Source organism: Nelumbo nucifera, chromosome 5 (assembly GCF_055504915.1).
Source record: "Nelumbo nucifera cultivar China Antique chromosome 5, China Antique-T2T, whole genome shotgun sequence".
In the NCBI taxonomy this organism is placed as follows: domain Eukaryota; kingdom Viridiplantae; phylum Streptophyta; class Magnoliopsida; order Proteales; family Nelumbonaceae; genus Nelumbo; species Nelumbo nucifera.
In genome coordinates, this window is record NC_142653.1 from 14672343 (window position 1) to 14687883 (window position 15541).

General features: G+C 37.7%; 2 protein-coding genes across 5 annotated transcripts in view; one reads left to right on the plus strand and one right to left on the minus strand.

Annotated features, from left to right (window-relative positions):
• Positions 1 to 4790, plus strand: part of LOC104604571 (F-box protein FBW2-like) — a 24458-nt gene extending 19668 nt beyond the window's left edge. The window contains exons 1-4 of one of the 4 annotated variants that reach the window (XM_010268985.3): positions 1922 to 2060; positions 2143 to 2260; positions 3314 to 3630; positions 3822 to 4790. In XM_010268985.3, coding sequence (XP_010267287.1) covers positions 3323 to 3630; positions 3822 to 4467 — 954 coding nt within the window. In that variant the 5' untranslated portion in view covers positions 1922 to 2060; positions 2143 to 2260; positions 3314 to 3322 and the 3' untranslated portion in view covers positions 4468 to 4790. Of the gene's footprint in view, positions 1 to 1921; positions 2061 to 2142; positions 2261 to 2293; positions 3200 to 3313; positions 3631 to 3821 lie in introns of those variants that run through there. The other 3 variants (XM_088887546.1, XM_010269002.3, XM_010269011.3) reach the window with 3 other exon arrangements.
• Positions 4791 to 9149: 4359 nt separating this feature from the next.
• Positions 9150 to 12850, minus strand: LOC104609383 (subtilisin-like protease SBT4.3). Its single transcript, XM_088887557.1, has 10 exons — positions 12770 to 12850; positions 12510 to 12613; positions 12257 to 12348; positions 11919 to 12165; positions 11198 to 11690; positions 11012 to 11106; positions 10689 to 10907; positions 10225 to 10336; positions 9901 to 10114; positions 9150 to 9734 (listed from the first exon to the last, which is right to left on the minus strand). Exons 1-10 carry the CDS (start codon positions 12848 to 12850, stop codon positions 9175 to 9177), a joined length of 2217 nt encoding a protein of 738 aa, XP_088743683.1. The 3' UTR covers positions 9150 to 9174.
• Positions 12851 to 15541: the final 2691 nt, after the last annotated feature.

Below are 15541 nucleotides of genomic sequence, written 5' to 3' on the forward strand. Positions count from 1 at the left end.
CAACCCTAACCTGGAAAAGTTGCACCCCTAGATATATTAATACACATTTTTTAACATTAACAACTTTGAATGCAAATTTATTTCTATTTTTTATGTAAAATTTCCTCTCATTTTAGGTGATAACATGCCTTGAAAATTGTGTTTTCTACCATTGTCAATACACAAAATGCTTTCTTACCAAACGCTAACAAAACTGAACGAGAGTGCATATTTGCACTAGGCCAGCGTTTACACCCTATTTGCACTGTTTCCAAACGCTGTAAGGCTCGATTGTCAAACCAAACTAAAATTAGCAGTTTGGTCTGGTTTGGACTTAGAAATGGTCTAATTTTGTTCAGAATATATGATAGCTCGCTAAATTTGACCCGCCCAAATGGTATTATATGTTGGACCAAACTTTAATAAAATAGTTTGGTTTGACCTAAGAATTTCTTAGACCATAATTTATTGATATGGTGTGAGATTTTTCTAAACCGGGTTATAAACACCCCTCTATGTGTTTCGCACATCAATATGACTCCAATTATAATGTTTTTATTTGATGATGACCATAGGACATGAATTATGCAATCAATGCTTACATATCATGGTTCAAAATATGAACCATGAACGGAACAATCATTTTTGCATTGTATGATTCAAGATAAAAATATTATCATTTTCGAGAAAGAGTGTTATAGTTTTGGAACCATACCACTCTTTTTCGGAACCATGAAATGATGAAATCGAAGGCCACATAAATTATCTACAATACTTTGGACAGATAAAATTAGTTAGGGTCTGTTTGGTTTACAGTTGCAATTGCAATCGCAACCGAAATCCTTTGGAATCAAAATCAAAATGCACTATTCCCATAATCTGTTTAGTTCAGATAATGAGAATTGAAATAAGCAGGAATGAGTTCATTTTCAAGGGAGGGGAGGAAATGGCCATTCCCTCAAATGGGAGAATGCTATTCAAGCAAGAATGGAAATGAGATTTCGATTTCGTTCAACGAAACAGTTGAAATCAAAATAGCCCATTCTAATACTGATTTTAGATCCCAACCAAACGAGACCTTATTTTCTTTCAATCCAGAGGCCTTTGCACACGGACTGCAACTAGTGTGCGAGGGGACATCTATTCTTTCAATATTCCCTTGGTGAGCTGCGTTTCATGAAAGAACAGAATAGAAGATAGGGTGAATTAAGTGATTTGATGCAGTTTGCACGCCAGGAAGTGGGATGGGAAGCCTACCTTCATCAATGCCTTTCTACAAAAAAGGCCCTGATTCATACTCACACAGCTGCTTTTTTTCTGTTTCAAAGTTCAAAGTTTAAACCCCCACCAGTATGTTGCAGCATTGTTGTCATTGTAACATAACTACAAAAGACAAGCATAATTAATTCATGTCGTGATAAACAAAACGGAAAACGAAGCCCAGTTGACTGGTTGTTACTGGGGATGGAGAAAGAGATTTCAGTGTCAGACTCAGCGTGAGGGCCATAGTAAATGAAGGTTTGAAAAATGAGATAGGTTCCAAAGTCTATTAACTCTGTTCATTAAAATGACATTTAAAGCCCCAAGACCAAGACCAAACAAAACCCATTTCACATGAGCCAAGTCCTCCCAGTAATGGAGGACTTTGGGGTCTTCCTTGTTTGTAGAATGTAGACTTGTAGACTAGTCTTCATTCACAGTGCAATTACTCATACCCGTCTGAACTACCGACTCGTGTCGGTTGATCCGGCCTCGGGAAGCACTGCTAACCCACTCCTACATTCATCTTCCCCTTGCCTCAACTTTTCTAGTTTCAACCAAAAGATCCAACCGAAAGTGGAAATTCTACAACCTTTAGAGCTGTAAGCTGTTACTGTTAGCACTTGGCACTTGGCATTTGCAGATTGTTATTATTAATTATTTATAAGTTGTAACCACCATTCTTTTCAAAAAAAAAAAAAAAACACCATTAAAATCTTTAACTTTTATTAGCATGACAGAGAGTAAAAGCAGCGCCAGCGAGAATTCCCATTTGCATCTCTTCCTCCATCAATTTACCTTCTTCCATTTTCCTTGTTTGGGTCTTTACTGCTTTTGTCCCTATACCCTTTCTTTGTTTTCTTTTGGTGCTGCTGTTGATCTTGTATAGTTGTAATCTTGTAGGTTGGTGTATCTGCACTTCTGCACCTCTCTCTCACGGGGATAAACCATTACACCGGCCAGCCTTGCCGATTCAAGTAAACGCAGTCAGGCGAAGAAGAATTGTTCCTTTTCTTTCTGGGTATGCCTATAGTCATAATGTATTTCTTTACTCCTTTCTGGGTGACATACTTTCTTTCTTTGCTTTCTTGTAGTCCTCTCCTCTTTGGAGGTCTTGAATTACCGGAAACAACAATCACTTTTTCATTTTTTGCTTCAATGCTAATACCTTGCGATGATTTTGTTCCTTTTTCCTATCGTTTGCTTGTGTTTCTTGACACTTTTCGTAGTCTAGTGCAGATGTTCTGCTATAAGCCTATAATACTTCTGCTTTGATTGCTCTTTATCTTATTTTTTTTCTTCATTTTATCTGATTATGATTGATCGGTATAGGTGTTTATTATTGCTTTCTTTTCACGTTTAGGCTTTTAGTTTCTTGCTCAGTTCTTGTCCGGAGATTTTGATTGACAGAACTCTGTTTATCTATATCTTTTTCTCGCTGTGGCCTGTGGATTCAATTGCCTCCTCCTCAAAGTCATACACACCCATCGGGCGATCTGGGCCTCTGGCTTGCTATTGCGAGAGAATGTAAAAGTTTTATTTCATTAAAAGCGAATTCTTTTTCTTGTACGGCGTATTAATTGTGACCTGGAACTGGAAGAAGGGGAAGAATAAGGGTTTTCGTGTTTCTTTCCCCTTCGCTTTTCTAAGATTTCTTTTATATATTTTTTCTTCCGGCAGCCTGTTTCTGTTACCCATCTTCTGTAATTTTTTAATCTTCTTCACTTCTATCACTTCTATTTCATGCACCATGTGTGCTTGAGTTCTCTCTCTTTTTTTGTCTATCCTTTGTATTTGGAATACGTGGGCGATTCCTATTCTTTTGAGAGGAAATCTTTATCTATATATCGGATGTATACTGATTCTGCTTCTGCTGATGATAGATCTTTCACTTTTGCCTTGGGTTTTGCATTTGGGTCATGATTTCTTGACATTTTCCCACTGGTTTTCTATTAGTTGTGTAAGAGGGCTTTCTTCGTAGTGTCCTGCGTGTGAATTCTTTATTACTATTTGTCTTCCTGTGATTAATGAAGAAAAGCTGAGAGACCTTCTTTCTTTCCCCTTTGTTTTGAAGGAAATTTAGATGGAGGAGGGAGGCGAGTTCCGCTGCTGGGATGAACTAATACCCGATGCTCTCGGGCTAATCTTCAAAAATCTTTCTCTTCAGGAAATTCTTACTGTGATTCCGAGGGTCTGCAAATCTTGGAACAGAGCAATAATGGGTCCCTATTGCTGGCAAGAGATTGACATTAAGGAGTGGAGCCTTCAGTGCCAGCCTGAGCAGCTAGATCGAATGCTTAAAATGCTCATCACAAGAAGCTGCGGATCCCTACGCAAACTCTGTGTGTCTGGCCTTCCCAATGAGCCTCTTCTCTCCTTCATTGCAGACCAGTAAGAAGACCACCTCTATCCATTCACCATTTAGATCCTAATTCCTACTTTATGCAAAACTTAAGTAGCTCCCTTGCAACTCATAGTCACAGACAGATTTCAGATGATATTTTTAGTGCTTTTTCATTTTTGGTTCTTTGTTCTACTAGCCGATTTGTTGATTTGGGGTTTATTCTTATTTGTTTTGCAAGTTCTGCATCCCTTCAGACTTTGCACCTGCCGATGAGTGAAATAAGTGATTCAATGGTGGAACAGGTAGCAGGGAGGCTGTCTACCATCTCTTTCTTGGACCTAAGTTACTGTAAGAATATTGGTGCCCGTGCATTAGAGGCGATAGGGAAGCACTGTAAATTGCTGGTTGGGTTGAAGCGTGTCATGCATCCATTGGAGGTGGCTGACAAGATCTCGCAGAATGACGAAGCCCATGCTATTGCCACCACAATGCCCAAGCTTAAGCACCTTGAGATGGCCTACCTGCTCATTACTACAGGGGGTTTGCTTGAGATCCTCCTCAACTGTCGGGAACTTGAATTCTTGGATGTGAGAGGGTGTTGGGATGTGAAGCTTGATGAGAAGTTCCTCAAAGAGAAATGTCCAGGGCTGAAGGTCCTGGGGCCCCTAATAGTAGATTGTTACGAGAGGAATTACTGGGATGATTTCTCGGATTGCTCAGATTCTTCTGGTTACTTGGCGTGGGATTTTGTTGCTGGCGAACTGTATGATGGAGAGATCTCTGATGGGGTTTGGGATGATGAAGAAAGGTTTGGAGGGTTAGAGTTGAGTTTCTATGAAGGATTTGGGGAAGATGTTGCGTTTGGATGGCCCCAATCTCCTTGAGGTTTGCTTGCAAGCAAGACTGTTTGTTGCTGTTCTCAATGGGAGATTCAAAGATTCTACCTTTACCCCCTCTAATCTACTACTTGAGCCATTGTTACTGCTGCTTGGCTGCCACTTATAGTAGTTTACTTGGAACCTTCATTAGCGTTCAAAGGATGAAAATGTGACTGATGGAAATGAAGTTGTGTGGTCTCTCTACCTTTTCACTCTTTTTTTTTTTTTGCATAGACTTATTAACCAAATATCACCCAAAATAATTGAGTCGAGTATGAAATTGCAGTGGGAATGAATTGCAAAGAAACAGGGAAAAGTTGGGTTATTAACTTCTTATTGCCTTATTTTAGATTGTTTCCTTGCGTTTTTACATGATTATCAATCGAGATATATTTGCCATTTCAACTAATGAATTTCGCCTTGTTATGCTTTGAAAAAAATGTTTCGGCTTGTTTAACTTTGAAAAAAATAAGAAGTTTCTTTGGACCAAATCCGATGGCAGGAAGCCGATTCATGAATTAGGAAAGTACTTGTACCCCTAAAGATAAGGGGGGCTTAGGGCTCAAAAACCTTGTATGGGTCAGTGAATCTAATCTAGCAAAATTAGGATGGAAATTTCTGACTAATGACAACAATATTGGGTAAGATCAATAAAGAAATTTTTTGGGCTTGGAGAAGTATCCTTAGGGTTAGGGAGCTTCTTCTTAATGGTTTAGGGTGGAAAATTGGCAATGGCAAATCTGGAGACAGATGGTTGGTTGATAAGGTCATTGCTGATTTGATCCCTCAAGAAAATATGGTCAATGAAGAGCTCTTAGTGATGTGATTGATCAAGAAAGTAAAGTATGGAATATGGAGAAAATTTGTAATCTTGTTCCAAACTATGTTTGGATGAAGATCAAGGTTACTTTCATCCCACCTGATCTAAAATAAGATAAACTAATTTGGTGGTTTAATACTAATGGAAAATTTTCCACTAAGTCTACATACAGATAGAAGTGCAGTCATGTGTTAAATCTTAACCGGAACAAGATTGTTTGGAATCTCAAGTGTCCTCCAAAATTGCAAGTTTTGATGTTCCTTTTACTGAATAATAGACTCCCCACTAGTCTCTTCTTAGTCGAAGGGGAGTCAACATTGAAGGAGGATAGGGATTCTCCATTTCCCCGATCCCCATGGGGATTCGCCCCAAATAGGGTAGGGATGGGGAAATTTTCATCCCCGTTAGCGGGGACAAGGAAAGGGCGGGGACCCTTATCCCCGCTTATGGGATCCCCACTAATATATATGTATATATGCATATATGTACACATACATCTACATATTAATATTTTAAAAAATATGGCTGAATATGTTTGAATATTTTTTAACGGAAAAATAAGTTTTAATTATTTTATTTTTATTTCTTTTAAATAAAATAAAAACAAAAACAAAATGGTTAACATTATAAAAAATCACGAGGAATGGGGATCGCCTTATCCCCGTTAGCAGGGACGGGGACGGGGATGGGGATGGGGAGAGGCTCCCCGTCCCTGCCCCGCCCCGTTGCCATTCCTAAAGGAGGATGTGATTGTGGAGAGGATAAAGATGTTAACCATATTTTCAGATGTTGTCCAGTGGCAGAAAATTGTTGGTTGATTATTCACCCAACTATTCAAGAGTTGGATAATCATGATGTGGCCTTTAGAAATTGGTGGGTGGATCTTACTAAAAATTTTCTAAATGAGGAGGAAAGGGTAGCAGCTTTGGAAGAGCAGGAACATGAGAATATTTAAAAACATTTCGACAGCCCAAAATAAAGTCATTGATAGAGTCCTTAGCTCCTATTCAGAATTTAAAGACAACTCGATGGAGCTCAAGAAAGAAAATAATCCCAAGAAGTGTAGCTTCATAAGGTGGAATCCCCCTAAGATGGGAGTTATTAAAATTAACTTTGATGCCTCATGGCCAGAAGGTATCATTGCTACTGTTGCTAGGAACCACTTAGGTCAAATTTTGGATTTTAAAGCTTACAGATTGGGGCTGGTGTCCATCAATAAAGCCGAAGCTTGGATTGCATGGGAAGCCCATAACCTAGCATTAAGTTTTAAAAATCATCCCCTCATAATAGAGGGTGACTCTAAGTTAGTGATTTTTTGCCTAGCAAATAGTGCCTTGTTTGTGGAACCTACACATCATTCAAAACTTCTGGGAGCTGAAGGAGAGGTGGGAGAAAGGGGTTATCTACAACCATGTTTTTAGGGAGGCGAACCAGGCTGCTGATTGGCTGGCCCACCATGCGCATGAGGTCCAGTTGTCGGCGGATGGTTGTGTCTCTTTGAACCCGTGTAAGCTTCCTTCCTCCCCCGTCTCGTGTAGCCCCCTTTGAATTTATCAAAAAAAAAAAAAAACAAGATTTGCACACTACATGTTTGTATTTTTACTCCTTAAAAAACACTGAGCCTCAATGTTTTTACTAGCAAAATTGATTGTATCGGTCCATCGGATTGTAATGGTGGGCTCCTTCTATTACGCTTATATATAGGCTCCACGGTGGCAAATTGCATATGGAAAAGATCCCCCTCTGTTAAAGAAGCGTTCACCCCTCAATTTTTGTATATGAACAATTGTCTTACAAAGATCTTCTACCAAGAGCTTCCAACATGATTTGTAGCTACAGATGTGCGACTATAGTCTTTAGAACGAGTTGGGGGCCATGCTGGGAGTTCAGATGGGCTGTATCCACAGAGCACCCCACAGCCCATCCCTCCCTTGAGTTGAGAACATGTCCCCACACTTGGGAGGGACTGGATGTGCTGTGGGGAGCCCATACCGTCTGCTTGTTGGTAGCAGATCCCAACTCCACAGAGAGGAATTCTTGCTGCATGGATTTGGCTTATATTTCAGTGAAAGTCTCACCAGTAAAAATGGCCTAAAGCAAAGAAGAGAAGATCTTTAACTTTCATATAAGAAACAACAATGTTTTCTTTCTTTCCTTGTGTTCATGACTTGCACAAGGGAGGATTAGAGGAAGGTTGACGGTAGGTAGCATCGACATTGTTTTTCTCCTTTGGCCTTGAACCTGTATTTAATTATACTTGCATTGGGAGTGCAACTTGGGCAGGTCGGGTCGGATTGAATGTAAATCCATGACCAGTTTTAAAATGCAAACCCCAACCTGAGGTTAACTCTGAATTTATGAACCCAGGCCCAACCGAAGCTTGATCGTAGACCAGGCTAGGGCTTGGGTTGGGTAGGCTCGGGCTACCCGAAGCCTTTTTCTTGTTTTTGTTTTTGTTTTTGTTTCGGTAGACACTAGACAGAGACAAGCAACCTGAAGCTTCAATTGAAACTCAACCAATAGGTCAGGCTCCAATTTCCTGGCCCAGGCCCAGCCCGAACCCTGAAAACGAGTTGGACTTGCCCAAGTTGCGGCCCTATTGCTACTTGGCTCCACCTTCAAGGCCTCAACTGCTATGTTAAGTTCTTCTCTAACTTAACTATGTATCTACTTCAACAAGAAGTTTGTTGGAATTAGCGCCTTGGAAGTTGGAATCATCCTTAGTACCTGATTCATATCGATATCGATCTTTCACAGATGTATCCCACAACCTCTACCCATGGAATGAATTTCCCCAAACTTTCTAAATTTAGAAAATTTTCATTACATAATAAAACCAGCCTTCATCTGAACAAGAGATGAGAACAGAACAATAGATCCATATCCAACCGTAGTTTTTAGTTTTTACCATTATGTGACAGAAAGACGCACTGTACTACACTTAGGCTATGCTTGGTTTGAAGGAAAAGGTAGGGAAATGAAGTGAATGATAGGGAGACGTATACAAAGTTTGTGAAGGTTTTCTTATCTTTTCTTTCCTTTCCCTACTTTTCCCTTCAAACCAAACGTAGCTTTAGAATACCTTAGGTATAGTAATAACAGACACCTAGTCTCCATGCCTGTCCGTCCGTCCACCATTTAAACTGAGATGTGCTTAATTTCTGGTCATCTGTTCCGAGTGCAATCCATCTCTCTCTCTCTTTGTAATCTGAGCATGAATTAATGAATTATGCTTTTTATGGCTTTAAGAAAAAGAAAAAAGAAATCCAAAGACAGTCAAACCCGAATCTGATATGATGAATTACTAAAATGGGATACTGAACCAAATTAACCAGCCCTCTCCCATGAATATTACCCTTACATCCGGCAAAGGCTAAATTTAACAAAGTTTCAAAGCTACTATGTCAACGGGTTCGGCTAAACCTAAACCTGATTAAGAAGCATATATGACGTACCCAAACCTCAATAGTCAAGACAGGTTTACCACTTAACCTAATTATATATCCACTGACATCCCTAGTTTTACACAGCTAGGTAGCATTTGAAGGTTTAAAATCAAATTTCTTTCAAGTGTCATTAAATTGTATTGGGGTGAGATTTATATATTTGATTAATTTGCTTCAGAAGCCTGGCTAGACTATTATTTAAGGCTTTAAGAAGGTCAAAGGAGTAAAGAAAAGTACTTAATAAACCATGAGTGGCCATTCAATCAGACCTAATTATTAACCAAACGGCACCAGAAAGAAAGAAGATAACAACTTACACAGAGGACAGAGAGAGAGAGATTTAAACTTTAAAAGTGACATCAATTAAGCTCTCCCCATTACAATTATTGAAAAATGAAAATATCCCACGACTGTGTAGTGAATTTGAGAATATATATATACTTGCGCTTAATTGGTGGGGTGACGATGATCAAATGTATATACGACAATTGGACTTCTCACACTATGAATTCCGTCAGACCAAACCAATGATCCACGCGCTGTAGAGTGCGTTAATGATAGCGCACTTCCACCGACAGTCGCAACAAAAGACTTCTTCTCGTTCAATGCTTTAAACGACAGAACACTGGGTTTAACGCTGATTTTCATAGTAGAATCTGAAGTTACTTTTGCCTTGTATGTGGAGTTTGGGAAGCCAACGTTGGTAACAGTCCGCGTAAAGTTACTGTTGAATGCCTTGAATCCATCAATATAAAGTCCCATTGAAGGGTAATTGAGATCCTTAGCTGAACCTTTACCATTCGCCTGCTTTGGGCAACTGCTGCTGTTGTCACCTGATATAAGCCTAACCCTCTTCGAGTCATAGCCTATATTGCAGAGCATTTGTATGTAGTCACCTTTTTGGGCATCATAAACCAACCCAGGGTTTCTAGCTTTCACTGGATCTATATGGCCAGCACCATAAGCAAATTCAGCGTCTTCATTCTGGGCAGAACTCATGGGCCGAGCTTTACACATACAAATAAGGAAATTTTATTTGTGTGTATGTGTTAGATTAATTAATCCAGTTTCACATGATAAATGAAGCTCAAGATGAAGTTAATTATGAAGACTTATTAAAAGCTATATATGTTTGCTTATCAAACTACTCTAACTTAGAGAGAAAATGGCTACCAGTAGTCATAAGAGCAGATTTAATGGCAGCCGGCGACCAGTCAGGGTGGAAACTTTTGACATAAGCAGCTGAACCAGTAACGTGTGGGCAAGACATGGAGGTCCCAGACAATATGCTATACTTCACTGATCTTTTATCTGCATTACTGTCAGATACTGAAGCAATAGGCGAAAATGCTGACAAAATATCTACTCCTGGGGCAGTTACATCCGGCTGCAATATATATTTTCCCAAAACATTCTCATATATAGGAGAAATTAATAAAACTGAAGATAGAGAATGGACAAGTGAGAGGAGAAGCAAACAATTAAATAAAGATGAACCTTAATAATATCTGGTGTGATTAAATTTGGCCCACGAGATGAAAATGAAACTACCAAAGGAGCACTTGAATCATGAATTGCTTCGCTTCTCAAAATGTTTGCCTGAGGATCTCTGAGGATATATAACATAAAAAAGTTATATATATATATATATATATATATATATATATATATACAATCCCAAAGATGAAAGCTAATACAATGGTTTTAGTTTTGATTAAATTCCATTAACTCCATTCAATTTTGTGAAGTTAGATGGATTTTGTTCTGAAAGGGTTTCCAATGAAATTTCTTACATTAAAAATAACAAAATAAAAGATAAAATACATCAGTGGCACCTATTTAAACACATTAATTAGGAAATTCTAATAGATAAGAGATTTATACATTAGATAATATAGTAAATAATATGTTTCAAATTTCAGCAAAAAAAAAAAAACAGAACAGATCAACGGAGGGCTTACCTTGTGGAATTCATGTAAAGCTTGAGATTCTCCCCATTCTCAGGGGTTAACAGTACTGCAGGAAGAGGATAAATTAAACTAAAATCATTTAATTCGTTATCTATCATGATTGTTCCAAGAGCACCCACTCGCATAGGTTCCTCTCCTATTGAAATCTTATCACATACCACAATCTTCCCCTTTACCAAATCACCATCTAAACAATCAGAAGCGCAAAGCCTGAAATGAAGCACAAGAAAAAAAAAAGAAAAAAACTTAGTGCCAAGTACTCTCTCTCTCAACTTGAAATTAATTCTATCAATTAATCTACAGATGAAACATACTGAACACTATCAGGATCACATTTCGTTGAAGCACTTCTGCCATATACAAGATCAACTTTTCTATTTCTTGCACCAAATGAATTAACAGATTTACCCTGTACCCATCAAAGAAGATGGACCAAATGTAAGTTTGGAATTTTGAAATAACTGAAGATTAATAGTAAAAGAAGTGGTTGATATGCTTACCACAAGTTTTGTACCATCCCCTAAAACAACTTTGTCAATAATTTGACGGTCTGTACTACTGGCTGCTACAGAAAACATCCATGGTGCAACACTTGAAACTGAGGCTGCAAACGGACCACTATTCCCAGCAGAATTCGAGGTTAAGATGCCTTTCGCCATGGCATGAAATGCACCAATAGCAATGGAGTCTGAAGAGAAATCAAATGCTTGAGCTCCCCCTACTGAAATAGAGATTATATCTACGCCATCAGCAATGGCATCATCAAAGGCAGAGAGGATATCTTCTTCACGACAACCTACACTGTTGCAGATCTTGTAAACAGCAATTCTAGCTGATGGAACTCCCCCCCTTGCATTTCCTCGAGCCAATCCATAAAAGCTCACATTCACCACTCTGTTCCCTGCTGCTGTTGAAGCAGTGTGTGTGCCATGTCCTTCCTTGTCCCTTGCAGTTTCATCATTCAAACTGTAAACTCGAGCACCAATGAGCTTACTGCAATAGTTACAATCCAGATATATTGTTGAGAGACAGTGTCATAGTTAGATCATTACATAACTTACAACTTTGAATGCAAGGCATGATCAATATATGTTTTCATCATCTCGAGATATATAAATGGACAGAGAATTCAATTAACCCCCATACTGATTAATAATACAACAAATATCATCATGCATTATTACAAGAAAGAAGATGGAGACACGGAGTGAAGAAAATTACTTGTTGCAGGTGAAATTGCTGCCACCATTACAAGTACCCTTCCATTTCTTGGGAGGAGGGCCGAATCCTTCATCACTGAAACTTTCAGACTCGGGCCAGATTCCAGTGTCGAGGACACCAACTATCACATCACTCTCAGCATTGGGTTGTCTTTTGGTCTTCGCAGTTAAACCCATGAAATTCCAGGATCTGGTTGTATGAAGCTGGAGGGTTCTACTTGGAAACACCGATAACACGCCATCCATACCTACATATACAACAATGAGAAATAAGACATAATTTAGATCGATGAGATATCGATTATATATATAGATATATATTTTGCAATTATTACTAACTCTCAAGTTTTTGTTTCTCGCGCTTATTTAGCTTGGCTGCAAACCCATTAAAACTTCTCTTATAGCTGCGTACAAGGGACCCAGTCGCCAAGCTTCAAAGAACAAGGAAATAGTACTCCATTGATCAGAATCACCAGCAACGTTAACGTAACACAACAATTACCAGAGCCACATGCATAAATTAATTTGATGAATAATAATAATAATAATAATACAGCTGCCACTGGATGTATTATTTAAATATAATACAGACTTTCTTCCCTCAACAACTTGTCGTAGAATGCTAAGATGCTGAGATGAAGTTAAATATCCATCATCCTGATCAGTATTAAGGGCGCCCATGTACACAATGTGAACCTGCAGAATGCAGACAGCATTATCGTCATCATCACCATATATAATACAGCTGCCCCACAGTATTATACATATTTATATTGAATGGTTAATTAGACCAAGACTATATATATAGCTGCTAATGTTATAGCCATCAAATCTGTAAATTCGCCTGCATACAGTACAATAGCCATAGCCATAGCCATAGCCATAGCCATCTGGTTCTCTGGACAATGCCATGCCATGCCATCGACCGTTCATATCCAGACGAAGAAGCTAAATGGCCCATCAGATCAACACAACCAGAGAATCCATATATATTAATTAATTAGTTGCTGTTGCTATGATCATACAGACTCAGCATCAGATTAACAAAAGAATATCTAAACTATCACGTAGCTAAAAAACGAAGATGACTTGCTTTTCTATCTTCCTCGGTAGCACCACATGGAATACTAATGACGGCCATGAAAACTACTAGAATGTGAGAAAACGATAGAGATCTCAAGGTAGCCATTCTTGGATGCTGATCACTGAAGATGATCAGGAGCTAGACCTAATTTTATATGGCTGGGGAGATGCCAAATCGAGAAGCTACTCAATAATATTTACTAGAATTCTATCTAAGCATTAAGCACTTATAGAAATACAGCTATATAATATATACTCCACAGAAATGAGCCCAAAAATGTGGAAATATCAATAATTAAACCCGAAGGACGATCCAGTCAGCGGTTCAGTTTGGACTTAAAAATGATGCTTTCATTAATGGGTTAGCATTTTAATTAATTAATTAAGAAAAAGTATCCAAACGGGGGCTAATTTTGTTGTATATTGAGGAAAGCCATCAAAACCGGCCGGGGGTTTATACACATACACATGTAGGTACATAGCATTTGTACACAAGAGTCTACCCAAAAGTTTAGACCACTCTTATATATAAATCCCTTGCAAGTTCCTGGGATATATTGATAAATTAAGTACTTGAAAATTTTAGAACCAATACATGCAATTAAGACTTATTAGTGGTACGTGGTTGGAATTGAAAACAAATGTTGCTGGTGATTGGCCGCATGAATGACGCTAGCTAAGCTACCAGATGCCGTTTATCCACGAGAATGGCCTAATGGGTGTAGACATGTGAGAGATATCTTACTTGGAAATATGTTGTTTCAGACTAATAACGCTACCTGCCTTATTGCGGATCCCACCAATCATTCTCTCATTTTCTTTCAGGTTTCAAACCTCAATCTCTTGTCTAATTAATGCCTAAAATCTCTTCTCTCCAATTTCTCAATCCTAACTAATTGGGTTAAATATCTCTTCCTCTCCTTTTCTTACAATAATCAAATGTAGTAACTCGTCTAATCTAAGCAATTAGGTCCCAATTCCCAACATTCACGCCCTTTAAGGTTGTCTTTAGTTTGAAAGAAAAAGTAAGGAAACCTGATTTATTCCTTTAATTTATTATAAAAAAAAAACAAATTTTTAAACATCCCATAGGGTTACTTATTACAAATCCATTAAAGGAATATCACTGAAATGTTTAGCAATTAAATAAATGCATTATTTTAATGGATTATAATTATATAATTAGTAATGTGTGTGCATATATATTTATATATTTATGTAACTACTAAATTAGTATTATATCAAATAATACCACATTTATTAAGTTTTTTGGTAATTTATTTAGGTTAATTAATATATTGATAACAATGCTTGTTCTGCATTATTTCCCAACCAAGGAATGGCATTCACCTAATATTCTCATGTACTTACTATTATGTTTGTGGACTATTCTACCATTATTATTTACCTCCCAGCTTTCCCGTGTATAAGATCAATAAATAATTAAGTAGTTTAATATATTAAAAATTAGAACTGCATTTAAAATAGTAATTAGCAATATAACTGAACATCTATAACTATTTAAAATTTTAGGGTAAATTGCTAGCTGAAACTTCCCCTGAAGTTTTTGGCTGTTGTTGACACCTCCCCTGAAGTTTGGTAATTGCAATCACCTCTCCTGAACTTTCTAACATAGTTGCAAGTAGACCCTCCAAAATACCCATACAGTTACTTTTAACAAAAATACTTATTTTTCAAATTTTTCTTCATATGAATCACTACCCCAAACCCTTCCAATCTCTTTTCTAATTTGATTTGTTTTCCTAATTTTCCCTTCACATCAATCATTCATAGGTAAAGCTACAGCTTTAAATTCTCTTTGCTTTTGTTGCTCATAAATTTTGTATTGTTTTTTCCTATAGAAACCAGCCTCAAAGTAATGCATAGTTATTTTAAAAATTTTCATGCCTTTTTTAGAAGATTCTACAAAGGCGTCTACTTGCAACTATATTAGAAAGTTCACAGGAGGTTTCAGTAATTTACCCAAAATAAATGAATTTTTAGGATAAATTACATTCAGCCAACCTTGTACTTTGGCGGTATTGACATATACATGTTTGCCCAAACTTTATTTTTTGCTACAAAGAACCGCTTGAATTTTTGTATTCAGCACCTTGCCCCTGCTGTTGGCATTCTGTCAATTAGCTTCATGGAATATTTTGTTAAGCATTTCTAAAACCCAAATGACCCTTATGGCGGCCATATATTATTTAATGAGATTATTTTGCCCTTTTAGTTTAGTTTTTTTTTTTTTTAATACTATATATCACATGCTTCTCTCTCAACTTTCTATAAACAAAGTTGATCTTTAGACTGCCTTGAGAATGATATCAGTTCATCAACGCCTTTAGAACAATGTGTTTTTTCCTCCATTTTTATTGGTTGAAATAATTTGTTCTTTAGAATGGTTGTTTTAGTCATTTTGATATTTGTTGCTGTCAGCCCATGGAATTTTGAACGAGTAATTTAGTAATTTTACTTTCACTATCAAGCCCTTTAGCAAGTCAAGAGGCAAAGTGTTGAAACCTAAAAATTTGAAGG